Source organism: Benincasa hispida, chromosome 2 (assembly GCF_009727055.1).
Source record: "Benincasa hispida cultivar B227 chromosome 2, ASM972705v1, whole genome shotgun sequence".
Taxonomy (NCBI): domain Eukaryota; kingdom Viridiplantae; phylum Streptophyta; class Magnoliopsida; order Cucurbitales; family Cucurbitaceae; genus Benincasa; species Benincasa hispida.
The window spans coordinates 60,366,662-60,383,173 of NC_052350.1; the positions used below are offsets into that span (position 1 = coordinate 60,366,662).

The following is a 16,512-nucleotide window of genomic DNA, read 5'->3' on the forward strand; positions in this document are numbered from 1 at the left end:
CGGTGATAGAAGCCAGACAGGAGCCTCACAAGACTGAATCAAAGAAGCAACCTGTGATTGAATCAAAGAAACCTCTATCGTAGACTAAAACAAAGAAGTCCAAGAGAACCAGGGAACCAGAAGATGCGATCACCTCTAAGCCTTCAAACCATGAAACACTAGAAGTACAACTACCTTCATTTCCTCAAAGACTGAAAAAGAAACATAACGATGAAGGCCAGTATCAGTGCTTCTTAGAAATATTGAAACTTACACATCAATATTCCATTCATAGAAGCGATAGAGCAGATGCCTGTGTATGCAAAATTTTTTAAGGACATCGTCTCGAAGAAGATAAGAATGGGAAGATTCGCCACGGTGGCATTGACACAAGAATACAACACTTTAATTCCACCAAAGATTCGTGACCCAAGCAGTTTCACAATACCTTGCTCAATAGGAGGAATCTATATTGGCCAAGCATTATGCGATCTCGGGGCAAGCATAAACTTAATGCCTTTTTCAATTTTCAAAAGATTGGATGTGGGACAGCTAACACCCACAACAGTGACTCTTAAACTCGCAGATAGATCCTTGGTGCACCCTGAAGGGAAATTCAAGGATGTCGTGGTAACAACAAATAAATTCATCCTACCTGCAAACTTCATTATCTTAGATTATGAGGCAGATAAAGACGTTCCAATTATATTGGGACGACCATTCTTGTCTACTGGTCGTGTTCAAATAAATGTGCATAAGGGAGAAATCAGAATGAGCGTCAACACTCAGGTTCAATATTATCAAGGCAATGAAGTTCCCAGATGAGGAAGGATTATCCGATTCCGATGATGAACAAACTTGCGTTGGAAATTGGGAATCCAAGGAAGAGAATGAAGAAAGAGAGGATGTTATAGTATCCATTGAGACTTGCCATGCGATAATAGAGATGTTGAAGAATGATGAGAAAGAAAAGTACAAAAGCCCTCTTTAGAGCAACCATCTAAACTAGAACTAAAAACTCCACCAACCCACTTGAAGTACGTATTTCTCGGCTAGAATGGAATCTTGCCAGTCATCATATCCTCGCGTTACCTGAAGAAAAAGAAATCGCGCTGATCAATGTTTTAAAAAAATATATTAGAGCGATCGGATAGATGCTCATAGACATCATAGGTATTAGCCCAATGTATTGCATGCATCGAATCCGGCTTGAAGAAAATCAGAAGAGCTCAATAAAACCTCAATGCAGACTGAACCCTACGATGAAAGAGGTTGTCAAAAAGAAATCATCAAATGGTTAGATGTCGGCATTATCTACCCCATCGCAGATAGCACTTGGGTCAGCCCCGTGCAATTCATTCCCAAAAAGGGTGGGATGACAGTGGTTCCTAACACAAACAATGAATTGATCCCCATGAGGACCGTCACGGGTTGGCGAATTTGTATGGATTACAGAAAACTCAACGCGGCGACAAAGAAAGATCATTTCCCCTTATCCTTCATTGATCAAATGCTCGACAGATTAGCAGGGAATGATTTTTTTTGCTTCCTTGATGGGTACGCAGGCTATAACCAAATTATGATCGCACCAGAGGATCAAGAAAAGACCACGTTCACATGTCCATAGGAACATTCACCTTTCGTCGCATGCCTTTTGGATTGTGCAATGCACCCAGTACGTTTCAAAGGTGTATGATGGTGATCTTCTCTGAGTACCTTAAAGACTCGGTTGAAATATTTATGGATGACTTCTCAGTCTATGGACAAACATATGAAATCTATCTACAAAACCTGGAGAAAATACTGAAAATATGTGAAGAAACTAATCTTGTGTTGAACTGGGAAAAGTGTCACTTTATGGTCGAGGAAGGAATTGTGCTAGGACACAAGGTTTCAAGGAATGGGTTAGAGGTGGACAAAGCAAAGATTGAAGCTATAGAAAAACTTCCACCTCCAACGAAAGGGAAAGCTTTGAGGAGTTTCCTAGGGCACATGGGGTTATATAGAAGGTTTGTGAAGGACTTTTCCAAAATTGCTCAACCTTTGAATGCGTTGTTGGAAGTTGATAGACCCTTTGATTTTGATTCACACTGCCTCATTACTCAAAACACTAAAAGACGTTTTGACTACAGCACCAATTCTGATTGCACCTGATTGGGCGAGGCCATTTGAACTGATGTACGACGTCAGTGGGTATGCGATGGAGGAAGTCTTGGCACAAAAAGTAAAAACAATTTTACACCCTATCGCAAATGCTAGCAGGACGCTAAACTCCACCAAGAAAATTACACCATAGCAGTGATTTTTATTATTGAAACATTGAGATCCTTTTTTTTGGGGTCAAAAGTGATAGTCCACACAGACCACTCCGCGATAAGGTATTTGATAACAAAAAAAGATCTGAAGCCTAGACTAATCCGATAGGTTCTCTTACTCCAAGAATTTGATATGGAAATAATCGACCGAAAGGGAATAGAGAACAAGGTCGCTGACCATCTATCACAATTAGAAAATCCAGAAGTGGATCGCATCCAATCGGTGGTGAACGCCTCATTTCCTGATGAGTAGCTGCTTAAGATTGAATAACTTCTACTCTAGTATGCGGATATTGTCAACTTCTTGTTCTACAAACAATTCCCTGAAAACTACACATCCCATCAAAAGAAAAGGCCCATACATGAATGCAAATTTTCCTATTGGGATAATCCAAATCTCTCCAAAAGGCGACCAGACCAGATAATGAGACTTCGTGTTCCAAAAACTACTTTCCATCGCATATTGTTTCAATGTCATGAATCACATTATGGAGGTCATTTTGGCGGACAACGCACGGTAGCGAAAATTTTGCAATGTGGGTATTACTGGCCCACTCTGTTTAAAGACGCACGAGAATACTCCATGAAATGTAACAAGTGCCAATGCATTGGAAGCATTTTAGAAAAAAAATGCAATGCCAATGAACATCATTGTGGAGGTGGAGCTATTCGATGTCTGGGGAATAGATTTCATGGGACCATTTCCATCGTAAAATGGTCATCAATACATTCTATTGTTGTCGACTATGTATCCAAATGGATTGAATTTGTTTCATACGCTGCAAATGATGCGACAATAGTCTTTAAGTTTTTACAGAAATTTTTTTTTACTCGTTTTGGCACTCCACGTGCCATAATAAGCGACGAAGGGACCCACTTTGTGAGTCGCATTGTTAATAAACTGTTGATAAAATATAATGTCCACCATAAGATCGCCACCACGTATCACCCTCAAACAAATGGGCAAGCAGAGGTTTCTAACAAAGAAATCAAGTCAATCTTAGAGAAGGTGGTAAACCCATCGTGGAAAGATTGGCCATGAAACTAGATGATGCCCTGTAGGCATATCGAACTACTTATAAGACACCCATAGGCATGTCACCATATGTATTGGTGTTTGGAAAGGCCTGTCATCTACCGTTGGAATTGGAATATAAGGCGATGTGGGCAGCTAAGAAACTCAACTTTGATCTTAAGGCTGTAGGAGAAGAGAGAAAACTTCAACTACTAGAGATGGATGAATGAAGATTACAAGCGTATGAGAATTCCAAAATTTACAAAGAACGTACCATGCGATGGCATGATAAGCGTATTTGTGTGAAAAACCTCAAGGCAGGTCAAAGGGTATTGTTGTTCAACTCCATGCTGCATCTCATTCCTAGAAAACTGAAGTCGCGTTGGTCCGGGTCTTTCATAATCAAGGAAGTATTCCTGTATGGAGCGGTGGAATTAACCAACGAAGATGGGACCAACGCATTTAAAGTGAATGGACGGAGAGTAAAGCTGTATCATGGAGGGGATTTCCAGCGTGAGAAAACCTCCATTGACTTGGGTTAGCCAGAATAGAGAAGAAACACTCAGTCACTGCGATGATAAGTGGCATACATTCATCAGGGACGAAGTATATACTTCTGTGTATCCTTTTTTTTTCTTTCAGAACCTATTTTACTTTCTGCATATTTACTACTTTATATGACTATCAACTCTTTTACCTTAGGCTACACGATACGACTAACTCTTCATCTTCTTCCTCATTGAGAACCGCATCACCATGCTACAAAACTTCATCACGAATGACTCGACAACTCAAACTCTTTGAATTATAGACTCGATAGCATGTTAATTATGCCCAAAAACACAGGGGCCCTTACAAATTAACACTTTGTATTGTATAAAGCTTTAACAGAAAGGTAATTAAACCCATAAACATCCATCAAAACCATCCACAAAAGCATTTAATGATTAAACAGAAATGCAGAATACCCACCAAGACTGTAAAAGAAGTTCAAAACAGAATTGAAATTTGGAGTATCAGAACAACTTGGCTCTGATACCAATTGAAGGAAATCGAACAAGAGGATTTCCATGAGCAATGGAAGGATCTTTCCAAATTTCAATCGTATATAAACGTTACAATTACAATCACAAATAGAAACATGCGGTTATGCATAAAATAGAAATTACAGCATGCTTTACTATAGATCAAGGGAAGAATCAACAAACCTTTGTAAACTCATCTTCTAGTTCCTTGATCATGAATTCTCGATCATAGCAACATAACAACACATGAACGTTCGGCCAACATGACCGCTCCACTACATGATCAGCGCGCACTCGAACTAAGCGATCGTCAAGGTCACGAACACCCCGACACCGCGAACGGCCTCCACAGAACCTCGATTGTGTCGAGTTGTGTATGACACCACCAAGAAGGTTACCTTGGTATTCTCGGTGTGAGAATCCAAAGGGTGGGCTCTGTGTGGACTTGGTTAGAGGCAGAAAATCAGAGGAACCACAATCGTGTAAACAATTGAGCAAGTGAGAGATGGAACAACCTATCGCACAGGTCAATGCCCAATCATTTAGGAAAAGTTATGCGATCGTTTAGCAAAAGCTATGCGATCGTTAAGCTCATCGTTTAGCTGAGTGTCTATCGTGTAAGAACACTACATGATCGTTTAGCTAACTCCAAGCTATCGCTTAGTAAATCTGATTTACTTGACAACTTTTTCGTGAGAATTTTCCAAGATTGGAAAATCTCAAATCAACATTACTAAAATTAGGAAACATTTTTTCTTTTATCTCACGGTTACCATAAAACCACTAATAACCTCCCACTCAATTGGTTATTAGAGAAAAAGAGATAATTATCCAATAATTAATATTATTATAAATATAAATGCTAACTAACTTACCATAATATATTTATAACCTATAGTTTTAATATTTCATCTCATGAAACATATAAACCACAGCTCTTTTTCTATTCCATGGCTCTTAATGTAAATCTCATTTACATTAATCCTCCACTTGATGTTTCTCATACACTATACCGATCATATCATATATAATCTAATTACCTCTTTCAAATTGAACATTTCAAATCAACACCAAGAATTGATCATCAACTTGAATCCATTGAGCTACCAAGGGGATCTTATGGACATGTAGCTCGAAGCTCCTACATGAATAACTAACTAAAATCTTTAATCACGGGATCCACCATCCGTTAACTGCCAGGCACTCCACTAAAGACCAACAACTGAGCTCTCCTTACCACAGATATATTATGTATCCATCTTAACCAATCAACAGTGCGACAACCTTTCACAGATCGCTCGTAAGTACAGCTCAGCCAATAATTGTTATGCCCCTGTAGTTACATCTAACTTCTTTAGTACCATCGAATCCTTTAATGAACATAAGTCATAGTCCTACTATGACTGAGTCCTTTCTTCCAAAGAGAAGTTGTGGCCACTATGTTCAAGCTCCGGAATCAATCTTTAAGGGAGCACTCTATCTAATTACCTCTGCTTTGGGAAAGAAGTGAATTTCATCTTGTGTAAGTGAATTCCTAGCTCCCAGATCAGACAAGTCCCCAAAAAGGTAGGCATGTTGAGTTGGTAATTTTGGCCACTCTCACACATACTAATCAAAGGACCATCCTCAAAGGCAAGAGTTCCCAAAACACTCAGGATTGAGGTCATGTCACCTATGGTCGTTTAGGTGAGATGTAAGTCTCCAGTATCAACAGCGTTATATAAAGAATCTAGTCAGCCTTATACAAACTCTTTGTATAGGACAGCCCCGCTCGCATGTCTCCATATGAATGATCAGGATCTAGCATTTGTAGTGATTTACGACACTTGCAAACCTCTACAAAGCGGGTCATATCCATAGCGTCACAAGGATCAGGTTTCCCACCTTAATCCTTATACTACAGACCTATTTAGGTTATCACTTAGGGCATGATCCACTTCATATCCCGTATACATGTTTACATTTACATAAGATAACCATGGAGCTTCGTTTATTGGATATGAGTAAATGCCATAATGAAATAACAATTATTTTATTCATAAAACAATGTGTATAATTACGAACAACAAGACTCCGAGAGAATTAGGACACCAATCCCAACACTAAGCACATTATTTACTAGTAGCATTTCAAACCTAGTATATGGTAGACCTTCACCCCGCGTAGCATCTTAGAACCTGTTGTTGGAACTCCTCTTGTAACTACCTAGAGGGGGGAACATTTTTTAAAATGTAAGCCGAAAAGCCCAGTGAGTGAAATTTTAAAACAAACTTAGTAATTCAAATACTTTTGAATTAACAAACTAACATATGATAAATCTTATATAGCAAAGCAGTTCATTCAGCTTACTAAACGCATAATAAATCATACAAAAAACTTGTACCCAAACTTTGTTGGGTAGACTAATTAATACTCCTAAGCACTGAGGTGGAACCATTCTCACACCTCCAGTCATTGCTAATGTGGAACTAACTCAACGTATAACACTTGCTGTACGTGTATGCAGAGCTCTCGTTTTGATAATAGGTCTAATGGTCTGGAAATTCTCTTTCAAAAATCAATCCTTTTAGTAACATGCGAACATTTAAACTAGAGTTTTAACAACTCAAAACGTGGAAGCATAATTTTTAAGCTTTGCTAAAACAAGATTTCTTTGTAAAAACAGTCACTCACACTTAACCGACAGTAGTTCCTCTTTCTAGGTTTCCCTCTCATCTTTCTAAGTACCTTCTCGAATCCCGAGCTTGTAATGATTCATAATAAATTTAGAATCTCAGGTTTAGGGTTAAATTAACCTTAGAATACCTTCTTGGCCCTAAATTTATCTTACTAACCCTAATAGATGTGAAACTAGCCCTTGTTGATCTTTCTTAGGGCAACTGGGTGCATTGCAGCTCTCCTGGATACCTTGACAGCTCTACTCAATGTATGGACATCAAGTTGGGCACATGGCTCGGTGCTCAACGGATAGACACTCTCTTTAACACATAGGCCTCTCCCCGAAAACTTTAATTCTGTCTAACTCTCTCCTTTTTTGGTCTTTTTTAAAAGAATTGAGTTGTGAGGTGAAATAAGACCTCTCAGGGTATTTATAGGCAACCAAGATTATCCTTGTCATCCTCTTCATGCTTTCAACGCATGGCACCTCATGTGCATGAAAAACCTATGAATCAACACCATGCAAAGCCTAGCGTAACACTTTTGACACCTCTTACTTGCATGCAAGACCTATGTGTCTTCACCATGCATAGGCCAATGCATAGCTTCCCTTGAGGTGGAATTTCAACACTTTGCATGCCCTCCCACACGTCCACTTCATCCTTGGTTCGGTCTAAAACTTCATTTGGTCGAGCCACGTACCTCACTTCATGTCAATTCGACCTTGCTTCCAAGTATCTCAAGTCAATGCATGGTACCTCACCAATCAGCCTTGTTATGCATCCAATTATCACCTCCTATGTGCCCACAATATGTTCAACGCATGGTTCTCTAGGTCTAGACGCATGGTTCTCAAACTATGCTACCAATTTGTCTCTCTCTCATAACATAGCTTCCTTCTTTGGGTTCCTAATATGGTTATGTGTCCAACTATGTGTTTCTTCTAAGGTATGCGTCCAACTCTTGATCAACTTCATCCCTTCTTGGTTTTTATTTCCTCTCATAGCATGACTTTCTTTTTTTAGCTCAAAGCATAGTCACTCGTCCACTTTACCTCTCTTCAACTCAAGGTATGCACCCACATGGTCATCTTTGTGTCCACTTCATCATTTATACACCCAACACTCAAATCTTTAGGGTTTCCTCCATTTATAGTGTCATACATTGTCCAACACTTAGTTAAATTCTTCCCCATGAATACCCTATGCATTCACTAACTTTACTCTATGTGTTCAACTCTATTTCCTCTCTTGGTTGTGCACAGTTCAACGCATGGTTTACTCAACACTTAACCAATTTTTTCCCATGCTTTCATATGGCTCCTCATGCTCATAGCATAGTGCCCTATGCTCACAACATAGTTCCTTATGCTCACAGCATAGCTCCTAAGCTCACAGCATAGTCTTTTATGCTCATAGCATAGCTCCTCATGCTCATAGCATAGCTCCTTCTTTCTCGTAGCATAGTTTCCATGCATCCAAAATTGTCCAAAGTTTTCCTTGAGATACACCTATCATGCGCCCGACCTAGTATGATTTTACTCCATTATGCTATGAGTTGAGCTTCCATAGCTATGCTAAGACTTCACTTGTTCTGCTATGACTTACTTCCTTAACTATGCTATGAGTTGAATCCCTCTATTAACATTTGGCCAATATTCTCCATTATTTTCTATGTTATGGATTTAACTCTTATTCTCATAGCATAGTTTGGACACTTAGCCAAATTTTTAACTCCAATCTACAATGCCTCCAACATTTAGAAATTTTCCTAAGTACTTTTACTTCATCCAAGGTATAGTTTAGGTACTTAGTCAAATTTTCTCCATCTAAGGCTTCAAGTCTGAGTTTATCTCTCAACCTAATGAATCTTGTGGGGGCTTAGGTGTGACAAATCCATCCCTTTTAGAAAATTTCGTCCTCGAAATTCGATAGGGTTTTCTTTAGAATATCAACACTGATTTTATTGCTTAAATAACTTTCTTACATTCTCTAAGACTGACAAGAACTTAAACAAGTTTTTTTCCCTAGAGATACAGCTACTCAGTTGGCTACTTCTGTTTCCTCTTGCTGGGTACTCCTTCAACAATCACGGGTTTCAGTGGTTGATGAACTAATTGCAAGGTTGCTCATTGTTCATCCCCACTTCCTTTTGTTAATTGCAGGCAGCCTTTCTTGTAATGTCCAGCTAGCCCACAATTATAACAGATATTAATCCCTGCCTGACATTGCCCCCAATGTTTCCATCCACAAGTCATACATTCGGGCTTTTAACTTATGCCTGAAGGTGACTCCTAGATTTGTGATCTACTGACTTTGGAGGTTTTTCCAGCACTTGCTTTTTGTTCTGTTTCCATCCCAACATCTTTTCTTCCTTCTTCTCCAAACTTTAGTTTAAGAGTTCCTTCTTCTTTCCCTTCTTTTAAGCTAGCCTCCACCCTCATTGTTGTCTCTACCAATTTTGAGAACTTTGTTCTCTCAACACAAGATATTACTAGAGTACGAATCTTTATCCGTAATCCTTTCTCAAATTGCCTACAATGATCTTTTTCCTCAGCAATGATGGTCATGACGTATTTAAATAGTTTAGTAAACTTCTTCTTATATTTAGCTACGGTTGTTGTTCCTTGCATCAATTTAGGGAACTTTTCTCTCTTCGCATCTTGGAATGATTGAGGATAGTATTTATGGTGGAAAGATTCCTTGAATTCCTACCAACTCATTTGGTTAAATTTCCTCGACAGCCTTCTTCCAAGGTCCACATGGGAGTTATCTAATTAATTTAATTAATTATTAATTAATCATTAGTTAAATGTAAATTAATTAATAATTTTATTTAAATCATATTAAATGAAACATCTCTCATGTAATCTGTAGTTTTAATTCAATTAATTTAATTAAATCAATTCTCTACGTGGGACTTATTTAATTAATTTAATTAATAAATAATTTATAATTAATTAATTAATCGTTAATTAAATCTAATTTAATTAATAATTTCATTGAAAACATATTAAATGAAACATCTCTCACATAATCTATAGTTTTAATTCAATTAATTTAATTAAATCAAGTTTCACTAAATTAAATAATTATTTGATTCTTCAATTAAATTATCTCCAGATTTGATATCAAATATTTAATTTGGCTTACATTTGAATCATATTCAATTGTATTTCTCTTATAATTCATATTTTTAATATACATCAAATATACATTAATTTTAACCTATAGTTTCAATATGAATCCAATTCATTAATATTTGAACACCTTCTAATATTTAATTCTCCCATAAATTAATTTAAAATCATATCTAAAAATAAATTTATATTATAAATTTTAATTAAAATATAAACTTTGTATTATAATGTATCAATATACGTTATATTATTTTCCTAAGTGAATTTGAACATTTCAAACTCTATTCAAAGCATAGTTACCTCAATTCCCTTTACAAGTTAGGATAGGGACCTCATGGACCTACAGATCAAAAGCTTCAACGATATGAGATTCATTAGCTAAACTCATTAAACAATTAAACAATATTCTTTAACTCTGGGTACACTTCACTAAAGACCCCTAGTTGCACTCTTCTCACTACAGACATATTCTTATGTCCACAGATATAGACCAACAAAAGTCAGTTAATCCTTCACGAGTGTTTGTAACATCAACTGAGTCAAATTATCGTTTTACCCCTCGGTTACCTCTGTATCTTTAAGTATCAGTGCTCATCTAATAAACAATTTGTTTATGGTCCAACAACTAAATAGAAAACCTTTTCGGGTCAGTGAGAAGGTAGGACCCTCTGTTCAAATCTAGAAGACACCACTTAAGGGAACACTGATCTACTTACCCTAAAGTTGGAGAGGAATGAATTCCATCTCATGTAATTATGTTCTCAATTCCCCACTCGGTTTTGTCCCCAAAATGGTAGGCTTATTAATTCGACGAACTAACCACTCTCACCCATACAAATCAAAGGATATTCCCTCATGAACAGGAGTCCATGACTCACTTAGGATTAAGACTAAGTTTCCTAGGTCATCCTAGTGAAATAAAAACCTAACTAGTCAACGAAGTTACATCAACTGCTTACTATTTGGTGGTCCGATCTTATGCAAACTCATTTTATAGGATACTCTCACTCGCATGTGTTGGGGTTAATGCCCTAAATCTCGTGGGTTCTATAGTTTGTAATTGTAATGTACAAATAATTTATTTATTTAATAAAATCTTAGGTATTTTATTCGACATTTAGTAGCATTAACCCACAAAACAAATAAACAAATATATGAGGTTATCTTTTGTAGCTTAAACATGTATATAGAGTCATACAGGTGGATCATGTTTAAATGATAACCTAAATGGTTTATAATATATGGATAAAGCTGGGTACCTTATCTTGGTGACACTACGAATACGATCTGCTTTGTAGATGTTATAGTTATTGTAAAGTGCTACAAATGATCTGATCCTGATCATTCATGTAGAGATATGTGAGTGGGAGTGTTCTATACAAAAGGATTTGTATAAGACTGAATCACGAAATGAATAGTCTCATAACGTCATTAATATTAGGGACTTATATTTCACCAGGATGACCATAGGTGACATGACCTGAATCCTGAGTAAGTTATGAACTCCTGCCTATGAAGACGGTTCTTTGATTTGTATGGCTGAAAGTGGCTAGATCGTCGACTCAATAAGCCTACAATTTTGGAGATTCATCTGATTGAGAAGCTAAGAACACAGCTACCCAAGATGAAATTTACTCCTTCCCTAATGTTGGGATATTTTTAGAAACGTGTTTTGTTTTATTTTAATAATTAAAGACAGATGGTTTTAAACATGAAATCATGTGTTAGACATAACTGATGCATTTGCTCCCATGTGTCTGAGGTCATGCGTCGAAATGATGATGCGTTAATCTTAGCATGCAATGACCATGCATTCCTATCACAAGTTTTCTTACGCTTATGCCAAGTATAACACAAACGCAAGTTTCTCGGGTAATTCGAGGTCAAACACGGGGACTTATCACTCAATAATATTTGTGAAGTGATGCGTTTGAGGCGAGGGATAAGAATAGAAATAAAGTGAAGAAAGTTTAAATGACTTATACACTACTCCTACTCCTAGCTAAACAGATTGAGCAATAGAAGATTTACAATGAGAATAGGTAGAAACACAACAACCAATAACACATATAATGTTTACTATTTTAAATCGCCCGAGTAATCCCAGCTCGTTGCACTAACGCATCACACCTCTCGGTGGTCAGCCGCATGACTATATATCTATAGTGCATGGTTGCGTTTGAGCATAAGATTGTGCCTATCTCTAGGAACAATACAAACCATGCTTAGTGCGTTCCATCTCTTACCTTCTCAGGCAGTTAGACGAAGCTATTTAACTTATAGATAAGCAATGCAACATCCCATAGACAAGCGTTGCTACATCTTTTCACCAAGCAAAGAGAACTAACTCACTATACTCGTACAACGCACACCTCTCGGTGGGTTTCTTCATGCGTCCTATCTCTAGGCTACTCGATTAAGCATGCGATTGACTTTGATAAATAAACACTAAAGATACAATATAACAAAGATGAAGATGATGAAGAAGATGGTAATGAAGGAATTAAGACTTGCATTGATCTAAAAATATCTTAATATCTCAAGCTAAAATGTAATACAATACAGAAAATAGAAGAGATATGAAGGAATCTGCGTCAAGGCTGTCGGTGGTGCCATGGTTGAATGGTGGAGATGTCTCTCTTAAGCTCTATCTCCAGTGAATGCTTCGATCATCACTCGGTCTCGGTTATGGAGATGAAGAATCCTCACTAGAAATTTTTTTCAGGCTCTCATCTGTGATCACAAACTTCTGCCTTGAGGCAGAAGCTCAGATGTCTTAGAATGAAGGTCTCAACGGCTATTTATAGAGTTTGGACGCCGACAGCTATAATGATGAAGGTATGGCTTACTGTTGCTTTTGTCGTGGTATGGGCATTATCACATCCCCTTATCTTGTTGATACTCCCAAGATATGCATATGGGATTAATTTAACTGAAGTTATCAACATGTTCTACCCATATTGCGATCTTCTATTATGGCTATCACTCCATGGCCGCAATCTCCATTTGGTCACCGTAATTCCCATGCATTGGATGCATGCGATTATCGCAACTTCCATGTGTTGGACGCATGTGATTACCGTCTGCGATTAGTTAGCTCATGCGTTTGTCTTTGCGATTGCTTGGCTTCAGTACATGCGTTTGTCTGCGATAGCTACAAAAATAGACACTTTGGCATGGAGTAACGCATAATGTTTGGGTCAGTGAGGATTTAGGTGCTAATTGACGCAAAACTCAACTTTTCGCAAATTCTAAGTATTATCATCGCATTTTCTACATATTAACCCTCATGATTCTAAATAAAAGGCTTATAATAACTGACATTTCTGCCAGTTATCACCTAATGTCAAGGTAAGTAAATGAATTGCTCTCTTAAAGGCTGATTAGATGTAACTACAAAGGCAAAACGGATTTTGGCTCAGCTATGCTTACGAGCAATTTGTGAAGGGTCATTACACTGTTGACTGGTTATATCCAATGAACACAGAAATATATCTATAGTGCGAATAATGTAGTTGTCGGTCTTCAGTGGAGTGACCGGCAGTTAATGAATGTTGAATAATTTAATTAAATAAGTTAAATTAATTATACAAGTTTCATTGAAGCTTCAATTTACAGGTCCATAAGGTCCCCTCTATAGCTCAACGGGGATTATTGAGAATTAATTTTGGATAAATTTGAATTGTTCAAATTAATTGAGGGAATTAGTTATCTACGATATAATTAATATAAGAGAGCATAAGCCTCGTAGTAAAATGTTTACTTCTACGAACCTAAAGATAATAAAGTGTTTGTGTCGGCAAATGCTACCTTTTTAGAAGAGGATCACATGAAGAAGCATAAACCTCATAGTAAGATAGTGTTGAATGATTTTTCCAGTGAAACTACCGAACCTTCAGCCAGAGTTATTGAAGAGCCCAACACCTCAACAAGAGTTGAGGAAGTTTGTTCATCTAGTAGGTCACATCTACCTCAAGCGTTGAGGGAGCTTCGACGCAATGGGAGGATTGTGAATCCGCCTATTCATTATATGGGTTTAACAAAAACCCTAACTATCGTAGCTGACTGGGATGTTGAGGATCCATTGTCTTACAAGAAGGCAATTGAGGATGTTGACAATGATGAAAGGATCAAAGCTATGGATCTCAAAATGGAGTCATCAAAGCTATGGATCTCAAAATGGAGTCATCAAAGCTATGGATCTCGAAATGTAGTCTATGTACTTCAATTTAGTTTGGAATCATGTAGTTCAACCAGTGGGGTTGAACCTTAGGTTGCAAATGGATCTACAAGAGAAAACGGGGTGCTGATGGGAAGGTGCAAACCTTCAAGGCTAGACTTGAGAAAAAGGGTTATACCCAAGTTGAGGGAGTCGACTATGAGGAAACTTTCTCACTTTTTCCATGTTGAAGTCTATTCGAATACTTCTATACATTGCCTCATATTATGACTATGAGATTTGAAAAATGGACATCAAGACTATTTTTCTGAATGGCAATCTTAGTGAGACCATATATATGGAGCAACCTAAGGGATTCATAACCCAAGGTCAAGAGAAAAAGGTTTGCAGGCTTAACCGGTCCATTTATGGCTTGAAACAAGTTTCTCGATCTTGGAATATAATATTTGATACTGCGATCAAATCTTATGACTTTGACCAAAATGTTGATGAGTCTTGTGTTTACAAGAGAATCATCAATAGTTCAATAGCTTTTCTTATGTTGTATGTAGACGATATCCTACTCATTAGGAATGATGTAAGTCTACTGACTGAAATTAAAAATTAGCTAGCAACCAAATTCCAAATGAAAGATTTAGGAGAGGCGTAGTTTGTTCTGGGCATTCAGATCTTTAGAGATCGAAAGAAGAAAATGTTGGTCTTGTCTCAGGTATCATACATTGATGAGATGCTTGTCAAGATTTCGATGCAAAACTCCAAGAGAGGCTTGCTACCTTTCAGGCATGGAGTTATTTTTTCTAAGGAACAGTGTCCTAAGACACCTCAAGAAGTTGAGAAATGAGATGGATCCTCTATGCATCACCTGTTGGTAGCCTAATGTATACAATGTTATTTCTAGACCTGACATCTGTTATGCAGTGAGGATAGTCAGTAGATATCAGTCTAATCCAGGATTTGATCACTGGACATCATTAAGAATAGTCTCAAGTATCTTTAAAGAACGAGGGACTGCATGCTTGTGTATGGTTCTAAAGATTTGATCCTTACAAGATATATGGACTCTGATTTCCAGACTGATAAGAATTCCAGGAAATCCACTTCAAGATCAAGGTTCACTTTTAACGGAGGGACAGTAGTCTGAAAAAGCACCAAGTAGGGGTGCATAGCTGACTCATATAGAGGCTGAGTATATAGTAGCTTGTAAAGCTGCTAAGGAAGCTGTATGGATCAGGAAATTCTTGAAAAATCAAGAAGTGGTTTCAGACATGTCTAAGCTCATCACCCTTTATTATGATAATAGTGGTGTTGTGGCTAATTCCCAAGAGCCTAGGAATCACAAACGATGGAAGCACATAGAATGGAAGTATCATCTCATTTGAGAGATTTAGTTTCGAGGGGACGTGATCGTCACCCAGATAGCTTTGGTGCACAACGTTGCTGATCTATTTACAAAGGCCCTCACGGCTAAGGTGTTTGAGGGTCACCTATAGAGTGTGGATCTACAGGAAATGCCACATCTAGTCTAGAGCAAGTGAAAAATTTTGTACTAGGCACATTTTAGGCCCTAGTTTCTTGTTTTGTGTACTTTTATATTAGTATGACTTTTATGAGGTACACCCCACTAGCTTTAGAACAAATGGGAGATCGTTGGGGTTGATGCCCTAAATCTCGTGGGTCTTGTAGTTTTAATTGTAATGTACAAACGATTTATTTATTTAATAAAATCTAAGGTATTTTGTTTGAAATTTAGTAGCATTAACCCACAAAACCAATAAACTTAATCCGAGGTTATCTTTTGTAGCTTAAACATGTATATCAAGATACATATAGGTGGATCATGTTTAAGTGATAACCTAAATGGCCTGTCGTATATGGATAAGACTAGGTACCTTATCCTAGTGACACTACAAATACGGCCCGCTTTGTAGATGTTACAATTGTTGTAGAGTGCTACAAATGATCTGATCCTGATCATTCATGTAGAGACATGTGAGTGGGGATGTTTTATACAAAAGGGTTTGTATATGACTAGACCACAAAATGACTAGTCTCGTTATATAATGTCGTCAATAATAAAGACTTACGTTTCACCAGGATGACCATAAGTAACATGACATAAATCCTGATTGAGTTGTGAACTACTACTTGTGAAGGGGTGTTGGGATTGGTGTCCTAAATCTCTTCTAGTAGTTTGTAAACAT

General features: G+C 37.5%; 1 protein-coding gene across 1 annotated transcript; it reads left to right on the plus strand.

Annotated features, from left to right (window-relative positions):
• The first annotated feature begins 288 nt into the window (after positions 1-288).
• On the plus strand, positions 289-804 carry LOC120072188. Its single transcript, XM_039024597.1, has one exon. The coding sequence runs from the start codon at positions 289-291 to the stop codon at positions 802-804; it is 516 nt and encodes a 171-aa protein (XP_038880525.1).
• Positions 805-16,512: the final 15,708 nt, after the last annotated feature.